Raw genomic sequence first — 14,474 nt, forward strand, 5'->3', positions numbered from 1 at the left:
ACTGCCCAAGACAGTGGATCCGGCACCGGAGATATGTAGGTCGGGGATCTGGTAGCTCTGGCTGGTGGCAAATAGGTCTATGTTTGGGAGACATGGTCTCAACAAACAAGAGCGAAGGCATCTTGGTGAAGTTTCCACTCTGTGGGAGTAGCCACAGTGCTGAAGAAAATCCAAATGGGGGAACAGTCCATTGGTAATGGACACAGTTATCGGGATGTATAGGGACATGTCGATAGGCGTCCTTGATATCTAGGCTGATGAATACATCCTGTGCCTGGATCCAGGATCACAGCAGCCTGACGTGGTCATCCTGAATAAGGTTGACGCGCCAGGTAGCGTTTGTTGAGTAGGGGGGTAGGTGGCTATGGGCAACGACTTGAGCGGCGGGTCGTCTATAAGTGCCAGCTTGTTCCCATGTCGGATGATGTTGGTGACATATGGGTCCCCCAGGATCACACAATTCTGCCAGCAACGACCCAGTCTGCCATGTACTGGAGTGTCGACAACTTGGATGGCTGTGGGTGGAGTCATGCTTGTCTGGCTATTCACTGGAAGTCCCTGCAGTCGGCGTTACCTCCCTTGGAGTTGCTGATGCCATGCCTTTTCCTCTACCCCGAGAGGTTGAGGTGGTGCCGCGCCACTGGGGCTGGAGGGTGTTGCGTCGCGGCTGGTATGAGCCAGACCGGGACGCCTCAGCGAAGGCTGGCTGTGACACCCTAGCCAGAGTCTTAAGAGCTGTCTCGTCTGAGTCGGGATTGAGTCATTGATGTACAGCGACAGGTGTCTGGTCAAGTGGTTGCAGTGTTATGCATAAGCAATCACGCAAGCCAGTCTGTACAAATACACTGCACCGATCCCATAAGGTCGGTTGACCTGGATACGGTTGACGATGTTTACAGTCTTAGTTCTTGACACGTGACATGTATGTCGTCCTGCGCAGTAAACTGTAACCCTGTATGCTGAGTGGACTAGTTCAAGCTCCACACACCGCCAATCCCCTGTGAACCCTGTGGTTGACAGACCAGTGATGTGTCGGAGTTCTGAGGAGGAACTGTGATGCTGCCGGTGTAGGGGCAAGTTGATCCTCATGATAAGAATGACAACTGGTGAGGTGTTGTGAACGATGACCCAGTTGGGTACCCGGAAGCATATGACGATTCTGTTGAATACCGAATCGGTCATAGGGTTGTGATCGTCAACTGTGGTGCAGATAATACCTACCAGATGCCTTAGGTAGAGAGATCTTTGAGAGTCCGTTTGCTTTCTCCGAGGAAACGTTCAACCAACGTTGATAGACGAGGAGAATTGGCAGGAGATTTCCACAGAACCGTCACCACGAGGTAAGGCGCTTCCAGGACCTTGGGAAGTGTTGGAGTGCAGTTGTATGAATGCCAATCAAGTGTCCGTGTTGGAGCGCCGTTGTATGGACGCCAATCAAGTGTCCAGCGACCACTCTGGTCTCCGTAGGTAGTTGGCCCTGGGGAGCTGACGATCTCATAGGCCTGTAGAATGAGAGCAGATAGCCACAAGGACATTGTGGAATGGCTAATCGTCTGTCTGCGCTGTTGTCCCGGGTGTGCATCTGTAGAGGCGCACTTGGGAGAGGCGCAAGGATAGGCGCAACCAGAGACGCTAGGATAGACGCCTTTACGGACGCTGTAGACGGTGCTTTTGTAAAGGCGTCTGTATAGGCGTCCGACGAGGCACTGGCGTCTGTATAGGCCTCCAACAAGGCGCTGGCGTATGTATAGGCGTCCGACGAGGCTCTGGCGTCTGTATCAGCGCTGTTTAAGGATAGGCGCTATCTGTAGAGGTGTCTAGTAGAGGCGTCTGCAGAGGTGCTGTGGACAGAGCTTGTAGAGGCGTCTATATAGGCGCTGGGGCAATAGGCGTCGGCGTCTGTTGCATGGCTCGCAAGTACTGATGTACTGTAGGAGAAGGTGTCTGGGCTGTAGGCGGGGTGCCTGTTGGGCGCCATGCGTCTGCCCGGTGGACTGGAAAGGAGCCGTTCAGATAGACGCAGTAGTGGTCGTCAGGGAGCTCTGGGTAGAGACTGAGACCATGGGGCCTGACATCATGGTAGTAATGGAGGTCGGGGAGTATCGCCCGAGATAGCCGATCTGGTTGTGGGCAAATACTCGGATAAGTCAGACATCTGGCGCCGGTGTTTTCCTGGCCTGTTGCGTTCTCCGTTTCCTGGACATAAGGACCCTGGGGACATTTAGATGTACAATTAAGGCACAGGGGGTGGGTATCCCACGCCGACATATTATGCCGGCACTTTGAGCATGAGGGCATGATATCTGCAATGAAGCAGTGTAAAATCACAATGCATCCCCTCCCAATGATGTATGCTATAATTTGTTTATCCCACTGCGTGGGTTTATAAAACAATTATTACGACAAACGTAAGACAACATACAAAACGAAGACAAAATACTTGCAAGGGTACGCCAATGGTGGGGTACAAAGCAAGAAGAATATAAAATGCAAGCCAGTTAATAACTGGCCACGTAAAATATTCAAGATGGCTATTTGAAACAACAAAACACCTGGGTTTACCATAGTTTTCTTTCTGAAGAAAACGCCAGCAGGTGTACAAAAGTTATGCACATGTTAAAACATACAATGTTTCACAAGATACAAACCGTGTGCACACAACACAAGCACAATGTCAAGAACAAGCAGTGATATGCATTAAGGAGTAATGCAGGATAAGTAAAAAATCAACTGAATACACAGTATCAGTTTAATGACAAGAAAAAATTAAGAATTTAGAATTGTCATTCAACTTATTACATATCTTGTAACTACTGTTTAGTGTGAAGATTGTACCAAGACACCCCTGCTCATCAGCTACCTTCTGTGTGAATTAAAAGTTATATCTACTGCAGCCATCAAGTAGGAAAAGTGGGTCTGCTAAAAGAGTTTAAATGTTATTCTTGTCAACTTGTTGTCAAAGGTGGTCTGCTTGAGAGGACAGCATCAGTCTGGGATTTATGTGGGTCAATGGTAAGTGTTGGGACTCTCAGGAAGGTGGTTGACCACTGTGACTTTTTTGACTGGTGGCATGTTGCACACTTGACTTGAAAGAATGTCAATGACATTATAACATATTCTGAGTCCTGCACTACTGATATAGTGATGTCCTTGTTTGAAACAAGAAAAAACAAGAAGACAAAGTCATAGATATCCCATACCCTTCTTAAAAACGTTTATAAACACAAGATAAAATATAAAAAAATAAAGTATAAATCTTTAACGGCCGGTCTCTGTCACAAAATAGCAAAACTTGATTTAATCCTGAAGCTTTGAGTACAACTGACATTATGTTTGAACCTGGCAATCAATTGTTCGTGGCAACTTACCGTAAGACAACACCGTATGATTCCCTCTATGCCATAATGCTTTCTATACCTTCCAAGAACAAGGATTAGAAATAGTACTTTTCAACAGAACTTTTCACTTGATAGCAATGTTTGATATAATATTTTCAAAACTCTCATTATAATTCCACAACAAAATGGAAAACAATTTCTCAAGGGATGTATGATGCTTTGTTTGCTTGTTCTCTAATAAACATTGTATAATGGACCACATTCCACTCTGTCAGGGCACAATGCTGCATAAACAATCAAGTCACTAAGCCTGACCACCCAATCCATGTACCGGGTAGTCACCTCTCAAAACAAACAAGGCTGGGGGCCTATTCTGACAGAGTTGTATGACATATGATATCTGATGTGCTTACAAAGTTTCATAAAGAAATACTGAGGAGTTTATGAGTTTTATTCCACAACATGAAAATCTCATTTGAAATCTAAAAACTGCCTACTTAGTTTCATGAAGAAACAGTTTATGAGTTCTCCACTATCCATGGCAAAAGAAAAAACACAATTTGTTGACATAACAAAAAGGTATTTGATTTCTTGTACCCGACTTTACATCCTCTCACTTCATACACTGCAGTGTTCAATATGTTGTAAATGAGTGAGTTAAAATTTAATGCCGCATCGGCATTATTTCAGCCATGTAGTGATTCAATATGTTGTGAATAGATCTCATTAGTTCAAGCTAAAATAAACAAAATATTTCCACTGAGTCCAGGTATTAAAATATCATATTATAATTTTTAATTTGAAGTAGAAAGGATATGTCATTTCCATTGGACTAGAGGTCAGTGACATGACCACGAAATTGACGTTCATAAGAGTATGAACGACACAATTTGACATTCATACGTTTTTTCATGAGACCGTGCTTTTGAAATGACATAAACACTAGCGGACTACTTCCACATTCCTTGGGAGACCGAGAATTCCCTAGCTTGAATACACACAGAAGCTTTGTTTCTCATCATTTAGACCCTTAATCTTGAAACTAGTGTTTTAGCATATATTGGGATAAGTCAGTGTTTGACTGCATGTTCGTTCAAGATATCCTTGCTACAACCCATCCTGAAAAATAAATGAAGAAAAGCACATCCAAACTACCGTAGTATCAACTCGATCCGTGTCTAAACTACAGTGACAGTCTACGGCAAAATATGAATACACCCTAGTATCTATTTGACACATCTTTACAATCATCTTTCAGTGATTGGCCAATCGAACAGTGATGACTAACACTTGTAATAGCCACAGGTTCATTAAACAATTCGGAAATCTCTCCCGTCGCATTTATCATGTCAGCCATTTTGACGTCTTGTTCCTGATGTAAATGTATTACGACGCGCTGTCATTGTGGCGGACTAACTAAGAGTGAGTGAGTGAGTGAGTGAGTGAGTGAGTGAGTGAGTGAGTGAGTGAGTGAGTGAGTATGGTTTAACGCCACTTTTAGCAATATTCCAGCAATATCACGGTGGGGGACACCAGAAATGGGCTTCACACATTGTACCCATGTCGGGAATTGAACCCAGGTCTTCGGCGTGATGAGCGAACGCTTCAACCACTAGGCTATCCGGCCGCCCCTACTAAGGTAACAGACCTTTCTCATCTAATGGTGATATTTATTTGTACATTTGTTGTACAGAAACTACAAAAGTTGTCCCTGTAGAGCATGTTGAGCATACATAAGCTCATGTCACTTCTCGTTTTGAGGAACTATTTTATTCCGCGATACAGCATCTTCCCGAGGCAAGAGAGTTAACTGACTTTAAAAGTCCAGTATCCACCCTTATCGAAATAGGCTGGAATTACTTGGCTCAATTGTAGCGCCATCAGTGGCTATTACCAGTTATGTCCCCTCTAAGCCTCTCCTATGGACCAATCAGATTCCACCTCTCGTATCACTTGCGTTTGCTTCACACAAAATGATGGCGCCCAGTCAGGACGATCTGATTGATAATCAAGATCTATATTGTGATAAAACGGGTCTTACATCGCGAAATGCATCAAATCACGTGAGCACCTTGATTAAAAACATGAAAAGTTTTGGAAAATATCTGCTGACAACGAGTTGGCGGAGCACATGCTTTGCAAATCCTGCAATCGACCGAAGTCTACACGACAGTTTACGAACCGGATTTGGTGCGCGATTTTGATTGGACTATGCATAAACTCGTTAGTCCAGCAAAAATGTAACTCCATAAATCTCATAAACCCGTCTGTTCCAGGAAATGACCTAGCCAAACGCCACATCTTTCGAGGTGTGTTTTCATCCATCACTAACATAATGTCACCGACACTCATGTTCTCACAGGGCTTTACCATTAAGATTTCTGTCATAACTGTAAGCTTGGTAGATACTCTTTCCTTCACCATTTCCCAAAACTATCGGAGAGAAACAGTACATGTCTCCATGTTTGACATTAAACATCTTCCTTTCTAAAGTAGCAGCAGGTGATTCGGAGTTATAGGTTCAAATCATTCACACTATCTGACACAACGATGATTTGTCATCTATCAGGTTAGCTTCACAAAACAATGTGTTGAGACCTTCATCACTGAAGCCATTCTGTTTGCGAAGCAGAGCAGACAAAATTTTGTGAACTATCCAAATTTGTCTTTCCCACACACCTGCCATGTGTGAGGCTGGGGGGGATAAAAGATCCACTGTATGTCTCTCTCCAGCATAGAATTGTAGATCTTTGTCTGATCCAACTCCTGAATAGCTTGTCTAAGCTCTTGATGTGCCCCTTTGAAGTTTGTCCCGTTGTCTGATCTATTAATCTCTGTTTTCCTCTGATGTGCCTCGAATCTTATCAATACATTGATTATGGAATTTATATCTCACTGTTAGGCACATAAACAAGCATCCATATCTTTTACCAAACTTCTGCCCCTTTTCACAAGAAATGGGCCAAAATAGTCTCTCTTTTTTTGTTTTGTTTGTTGTTTAACGCCGCACTCAGCAATATTCCAGCTATATGACGGCGGTCTGTAAGAAATTGAGTCTGGAACAGACAATCCAGTGATTGACATCATGAGCATCAATCCATGCAATTGGGATCGATAACATGCATCAACCAAGTCAGCGAGCCTGACCACCCAATCCCGTTAGTCGCCTCTTATGACAAGCATAGTCACCTTTTCGGACAAGCATGGGTTGCTGAAGACCTATTCTACCCCAGATCTTCATGGGTCCCAAAATAGTCAACCCCAACAGAAGTGAATAGCGGGTTATAAGGAGTCACCTGTTCCTTGGGTAAACTTGCCATTTGCTGTGAACGCTGGATGCTGTGATGTCTCCGACAATGGACAAACTTCCGCAATGTCCTATCTATTGTGGTACATGCGTTGATAAGCCATAACTTCTGCTGCATGTGAGACAAAACATGTTCTCGTCCTGAATGTTCAAGGATCTCATGGTTGTGAGATTATATCAGATTTTCAACATGATGATTCTTCGGAAAATAGGGTGTTCAGATTCTTCTGGAATGGGTGATATACTCAAACCACCGCCAAAGCACAAAACACCAACACTATTCAAAACAGGCTCAAGTTTGTAGAGTGTACTTGATTTTACTTACTACTGAAAATGACATGTCTGCAAATACTTCTGAACCTCAACTTCTGCAATCTTCAGCTCTTTTACTGTCAGATGATGTGGGGAAACATTTTAATCAAATTTTGTACCCTTTGTTTTTAGAAGCAACCACAGTTTGAATCTATCTCTGCGCAACAGTTGATCAATTCTAACTGCCATGACAACAGCAGATACTTCAAGCCAATGTACTGTCAGTTGTCAGGGATTTATTCATGATGTAAAGCAGAACTGTCATACTATCTGATCAGAAAATGGACTGATCAATTTCCAATCTCAGTTCTCAGTTGATCAATTCTAACTGTCATGACAGCAGCAGATAATTCCAGTCAAGGTACTGTCTGTTGCTTCAAAGGCGCAAGTCAAGCCTTTCCCATCACAAAAGCTCAATGGATCTGTCCTTCACTCTAGACTATTCGCAGATAGGATACTGTGCCATAACCAAACAATGATGCATCAGCAAAGTGATGCAAATCACACTCAAAGTCTTCAAAACTCTAAGGGTATTCAACATCGGTCAGCCATGAAAGTCTCAATCATTGGCAATTTATCCAGCCATGTTCAGGCATTGTCTTGTTCCAGTGGCTCATCCCATTCTTTGTGTTGTTGGCATTCACTTTGACAGATAATCTTTGCTCATAGGTTCAGAAACTGAAACAATGATGCTCATTCTACCTCTCTTGGGGGTTGGTTTTGTTTTACAGGTGATTCGAAAACCAGGCGTATCATATTCTGTGCCCTATTTTACTCCAAGAGCTTGATCTTGAGGTGGAAGGATGCTAGTAAGGTCAATGTTCTTTATTTCTTTTGCTCTCTCTTCACAAGGAATTGAATCCAACACAGTTATAACTGTTTCCTGATCAAACTCATTAGCATTATCTTCTGCTGTACGCCTAACTGCATATGAAGAGCAACTAGGACCCCATACCCCACTGAATAGATGTATAGTTCGATATATTTGAGGAGGTTTAGTTCTGTCCATATTGGGCCACCATAAAAATCTCTTTCCACTAACCTTCACTTGGTGAAACATGGGCTCTTTGTCCCATAAAAGCCACTCGGTATTGACAAAATCTCAGAAGTACACCAGTACGTTTTGTTGGTGATACCAGGTCCCTGTTAAACTTCAGTGTTTTAAATTGTACCTTCACACTGTGCTGAACAATCAAACACAATTCTTCGCTTGTCAGGCTTTTTTTGAGTAACTACAGCATGATTTGGAATGTACCAAACTGGCCTTCCTTCTGCAATGATTTCATCATTGGGCACCTTGTCTGCATATCCCCTTTCCAATAAGTCTGTAACTCAACCCCCCTAACTCTGGATTATCAGATTTGAATTGAATGTCCATTTTACAATGTCCATTATCAATTTCTACACTTTGATCATCATGAGCCCGAGTCCATCGGCTTCCACTATAGTGCAACAGTCTCGAATGCTTGTGTGTACATCCATCCACACATTTGCTTGGCTATAAACAATTGTATGACATATGTTGATTGGAGAAACAGTTATGGCACAAATGCTTCTTAGCAACAAACTCATGCCATTTTTCTGGTCTCATCTTTTTGAATTCTTCCGAACTGTGGTTGCCATCCATTTCCTCTGTAACCAGCTTTGGTTTGAATATCAAAGTTAGAAGCAACATTCCCCTTTGAATTCTTCTTTGTTTCCATTTTATCATCTCTTGAAATACTGATTGTTTCAAAGACTGGGTTATTTGCTTCCTCCGCAGCAGTTTCTATGAATCCAGCCAGGTGTGTAATATCAGGGTAATATCCAGTAGCCTTCAGAACACCAACAGCTTCTTCCGCCATCTTCCTTGAAGAAAGGGCAGTAACACAATCTTTCTCATTTGCATTTGATTATCAATTTTGTTGCGCCAACCCACTGTTGTCAATGTCACAACACAATTCTGTACATTGTCTGCATATAGTCGCCAAACCTCAGACAGGATCTTTCAGTAACCTTCTGTATCCAGGCCTTCAAGATGACCAACTGATTTCCAAAGGACTCAATTCAACGGTCTCCTTGCTTCAGAATACCCAACTTCAGTTTGTTTTACATTACTGCACAACATTCAATGAGAGATCGCCATCAAATGTCATTAGTTCTGTCTTAAGCAACTGAAGAAGGTTAAGCATCTGCCTGAATCACTATTGCTCACCACTATTATGACTATCAGACTCATCTCACTTCTCGTCAAAGCATGTCAAACATTTGTAAACTCACTGCACTACACACAGTCTCATCATTTAGCATAACCGAATCTATGCAGTACTGCATTGAGCTACTAAACTGTCCATTGACACATACGATAAGTGGGGTCTTATGAGTTTCATGGTGAACATGAAACTGGTGATAGAGAAAATGGCAGAGCAAATGTTATCTATGTTTTGTTTAGTCCTAAAATCTGTGTGTTTTCCTCTTAGATTTGTAGTCTGTTTTTTATTCAAAATTCGTTGTAACTATGGGACATAGTGGGAGTAAACAGGTGGATGGAAAACTCGTCATGATAAATGCATACTTGACTTTCAGTCAGGTGAGCTAAAAATAGTATATTCTACTCATTAAAAGTAATGTATAATACAACACTGTCATCAGCCACTACGGGATATGTAATCAAATTTGGTAAAATCCAAATATCTTTTTACATTTGTATACTTATCCTGAATTACTCCTTCCTTAATGCATTTACTGCTTAACTTATGACAAAGCTGAAAAGCTTGAAAAGTCATAGACAGTACTTCCCTGATACAGGTAAAACTGGCTCTGGACAGGACAAGTTCATTATTTGCGTTGGAGGTTAGGTACCTTCTGGGCTACTACCAGAGGGCCAAAGATACGAATGCCTTTGACATCTTCGAGTGCCACATCACGAGGATAATGGCTGGCGAAAACCGCGTAGGACCTCGAAAAACATCCTTCCATGATTTCTCTAATAGTACAGTTGCTATGTTGAGCAATGTTTGAGCATAAGTTACATAAAACTTGAAATAGTAGTTGAAGTGGACTTGAACATACCGATGACAAACACAAAGTTTCAAATTAGCAAACATTTACAGGTTTTTAAAGTGTATCAAAATACAGGCCTGAAACTCTATATAATGCAAAAGGCTAAAGGTATTTAGATATACATGAAATGTTAATACAATGCCGAGAATTGCAAACAATAATGACTACCTCGCTCGCAGGTAAACAAAATGTGACCGAAATTCAAAAAAAGACACAGTTTTATCTAGTGATGTCAAGTTTTTGTGTGGTTTCCAAAACAATATAGCACACACAACTCATTGAAAATAGGTCACAGTGACCTACGTCTGATAGCAAAAGCTTGTGATAACTTTTTATACCTAAGACTGTCTGCAGTAAAAAATATTTGAGTGGAAATGGAAAACATACTTTACAAATGACCTTCAGTGTGACCTTGACCTTATACATAGGTCACTCAAAACCTTTCAGACCCCAGCCCTGCCCCAAAATATGACATGTCAAAGCACTGAATGGTTTCAAAAAGTAACTGGCAGTACCAAATTCAGACAAACCCTGAAGGCATCCCTATTACATGTTACCTTAAATACAAGCAACAGCCACTAATAGGTTGTCAAGAAAACTCCTGACGTCACAGTAGATGAATTGATCATAATACAGAAGACATTCAAATGTTTTTATGCCCTAAGAATGACATGTACAGTCGACTGCCGGTTTAGACAGAGTGGGGACTGCTTGTCAAAACAAATCATGGGTTCAGAAGTTTGGCTTAGTACAGTACAAGTCTTGCAAGAATATCTCAGTCTGTCAGCATAATGTGGGACAAAAGACTTAAGTGCAGCACATCATAGAAATTAACTGCTCTGGTCAATCTAATTAAAATCAAATCTTTTGCTCTGATTTGAAACCTGCTTTTGTAAATGTCGGACAACTTCTCCATACAATTCCTCAAACTCCCAAACAACCAAATGCTACAGTACCAACTTACATCTTGTGTAACAGCATGCAACAGGCCGCTGTAGGAAATGTTGGCATTGAAACGAGCCACAGCCTCCTCATATGTCATCCCAACTGAAACATGTAATGAAGAAACTCACTTAAAAACAGACAATCACAGTCTTTAAATACATCATAAAAATTCATATTGTGTGCATTTTTTACAATTTTCAATTGAACATATAAACATTCCAACTTGGGTAATCATAGATGTGTTACATAACTTGAACGGATGCCATTGAAAGCTGTGACCTACATGAAAGGGCATTATTTGAATGACATGAGGGTTATCAAGGTGCCATAAGATGGAATATTGTTGTTCAAGATCTTTCATATGACAGTTACCTTGACATATGACTTAAGTAAAATGAATGTCCATAGTCATTGAAAAGAAATTTGCTATTAGAATGTCTGAAGTTGTTTACCTGGTAAATTCAATTCAACATGGTCAAATGGAATAAGAAATTCCCTTATATCTGCATAGACCATGTATCATGCATGAATTATCAAAGACACGTACATTGAAAAATTTGCAAAATACATAGTTTTCGATAGTCACTATACATGATTCCAAGCATGCTTTTTCATTTCTATTTCATCTTAACTGCCAAGCAGTGATGAGAAGAATTTAAGGGAGAAGTTTATTGTGGTTATTTTTGGATTGGAAACTCAAACAAAAGTAAATGCTACGAGAAATAGTTTATAAGGCATTAACTATTAACACAATTGCTTAAAATGACATCCACACAAACAAGTCTAAATTTTAAGATTTTTGTAACAGCCATTCCCATACTCATCTCAGAGATGACACAATCAAGGCAGACTGCACTGGAATTGTGTTTTGGAATAAAGGTGAACAAAACAGCTATATGAAGATCTAATTATTAAATGTTTTGAGCATACCTGGGGGTGACTGAATGTGCTTCATGTGCTGGGACTCCACCTCCTCATCTACCGGTACAGTGAAGGGGCCTAGAAACAAAGACGTACAGAAGCTTGCCTTTATGCGGTGACATTAACCTTGACAGGTGACGATGTGACAACCATACAACCAACACTGTATGGATTCATTATTATTTTACCAATATGTTTTTTTTTTTATAGCTCTCTTGAATGACCTCATATTTCATTGTCTAAACAGAAGAAAATAATAAAAAATGATTACTAAGTTTGCCAGATGTCTGATATATATCTGATATTGCAAAGTTGCAGCTCAACATAAAGCATCGATCAAAAGCTAGAGAAACAGAAATTGCTCTCATTCCATGAGCTCTGCTAAGTGTGTGAGTTGGGTTTATTGACTCTTTGAACACTGTTCAAGTTATATCACAGCATGTCAGCTTAATGTGGGAGGAAAGCCCAGAGTGCTGCAAATCTCAGACGTTTACCACTTTGGTGAAACCCACAAGTGCGAATCGGGATTCGTACCCATGATCATAGGTTACTGGTGTGCCCAAGTGATGCAACTTCCACAGCGAATTGTGTTGCCTTAGATGACTGGGCCATCCGTCCCCAGAGCTATGATTGAAGAAGCAGAAAATCTGTCATCCAGGGCAATGATGGCCCAATGATGGCCCAATTTAGTCAATTTCAGATACCAATTCAAGGCATGAAATGGACATAAATACCTATCCCGTACCAGAGTAAGAATCCAAGGAGGACACAAAGCTTCCTGCCAGCACATCCTCTTCAAAGCAAGGGCATGGAAGCTCACCTCTGCACTAAGCTGAAGCTAAGGCCAAGAAGAATGATTTCTCTAATGACACAAGCATCAAAGAAGCTGCATGACAGGTATCCAGTGGGGCTTTCGTAACAGATGGTAAATCGCAAAACATATAGTCATATAGTCAAGCAAAAGTAAACAGTGAGAATTTCCATTCATGCTTGGTCTGAAGTTCCAAGATGTATTCCATTGACTCCTCAACCATCAGACAAGATCCATTTCTCTTGACTATGCTAATCCTGCCAGCACTTTGCAACCGATACACTCTCTCAGTTGATTTGCATCTCAGAAGAAGAGCCATAATTGGAATCCATCCTGGGGTAACACTCACTACTGACTGTTTTGAGACTGGTATTCAAGGAGTTCAGAAATTTGGAAAATTTATAATGGAGTGTTGTAGGCTTGTCCTTGTCCAGCTGAGGGCTTGCCCCTTGACGACTCTGAGTACTGTCTAAGCCCTCATCAGGTGTGGTATACTCGAAATCCGAAAAATCAGGTACCAGACTGTACTGAAACTTCATCTTCCATTCCTAGAACTGCACCAATTAGCTGTGCCATACCCAAACCAGTTATCAATCTGAAGACAAAATCTGATCTGATCAGAGGAGAACACAATGCAAGCTGAGCCTGGATGGGAACAACTTGCCTGACAAGAGGAGAGTTCCCAGACCTGGTCAACCTGCCTGACAAGAGGAGTGTTCCCAGACCTGGTCAACCAGCCTGACAAGAGGAGGGATTCCAGACCTGGTCAACCTGCCTGACAAGGGGAGAGATTCCAGACCTGGTCAACCTGCCTGACAAGAGGAGAGATTCAAGACCTGGTCAACCTGCCTGACAAGGAGAGAGTTCCCAGACCTGGTCAACCTGCCTGACAAGAGGAGTGTTCCCAGACCTTGTCAACCAGCCTGACAAGAGGAGAGATTCAAGACCTGGTCAACCTGCCTGACAAGGGGAGAGATTCCAGACCTGGTCAACCTGCCTGACAAGGAGAGAGTTCCCAGACCTGGTCAACCTGCCTGACAAGGTGAGGGATTCCAGACCTGGTCAACCTGCCCGACAAGAGGAGGGATTCCAGACCTGGTCAACCTGCCTGACAAGGTGAGGGATTCCAGACCTGGTCAACCTGCCTGACAAGAGGAGGGATTCCAGACCTGGTCAACCTGCCTGACAAGAGGAGTGTTCCCAGACCTGGTCAACCTGCCTGACAAGAGGAGAGAGATTCCAGACCTGGTCAACCTGCCTGACAAGGGGAGAGATTCCAGACCTGGTCAACATGCCTGACAAGGGGAGAGATTCCAGACCTGGTCAACCTGCCTGGCAAGAGGAGAGAGATTCCAGACCTGGTCAACCTGCCTGACAAGGGGAGAGATTCCAGACCTGGTCAACCTGCCTGACAAGGGGAGAGATTCCAGACCTGATCAACCTGCCTGACAAGAGGAGAGCTCCGAGACCTGGTCAACCTGCCTGACAAGAGGAGTGTTCCCAGACCTGGTCAACCTGCCTGACAAGAGGAGAGTTCCCAGACCTGGTCAACCTGCTTGACAAGGGGAGAGATTCCAGACCTGGTCAAGCTGCCTGACAAGAGGAGGGATTCCAGACCTGGTCAACCTGCCTGACAAGAGGAGAGTTCCCAGACCTGGTCAACCTGCCTGACAAGAGGAGAGATTCTGAGACCTGGTCAACCTGCCTGACAAGAGGAGTGTTCCCAGACCTGGTCAACCTGCCTGACAAGAGGAGAGTTCCCAGACCTGGTCAACCTGCCTGACAAGGGGAGAGATTC

General features: G+C 42.6%; 1 protein-coding gene across 1 annotated transcript in view; it reads right to left on the reverse strand.

Moving 5' to 3' along the window:
• LOC124150126 (dnaJ homolog subfamily C member 13-like) overlaps window positions 1-14,474 on the reverse strand; it is a 592,425-nt gene that overhangs the window by 514,249 nt on the left and 63,702 nt on the right. The window contains exons 12-13 of the mRNA XM_046522050.2: window positions 11,875-11,943; window positions 10,964-11,046 (exon numbers count right to left, since the gene is read on the reverse strand). Coding sequence (XP_046378006.2) covers window positions 10,964-11,046; window positions 11,875-11,943 — 152 coding nt within the window. The remainder of the gene's footprint in view (window positions 1-10,963; window positions 11,047-11,874; window positions 11,944-14,474) is intronic.

Source organism: Haliotis rufescens, unplaced genomic scaffold (assembly GCF_023055435.1).
Source record: "Haliotis rufescens isolate VD_foot unplaced genomic scaffold, xgHalRufe1.0.p SCAF_4, whole genome shotgun sequence".
NCBI classification, from domain to species: domain Eukaryota; kingdom Metazoa; phylum Mollusca; class Gastropoda; order Lepetellida; family Haliotidae; genus Haliotis; species Haliotis rufescens.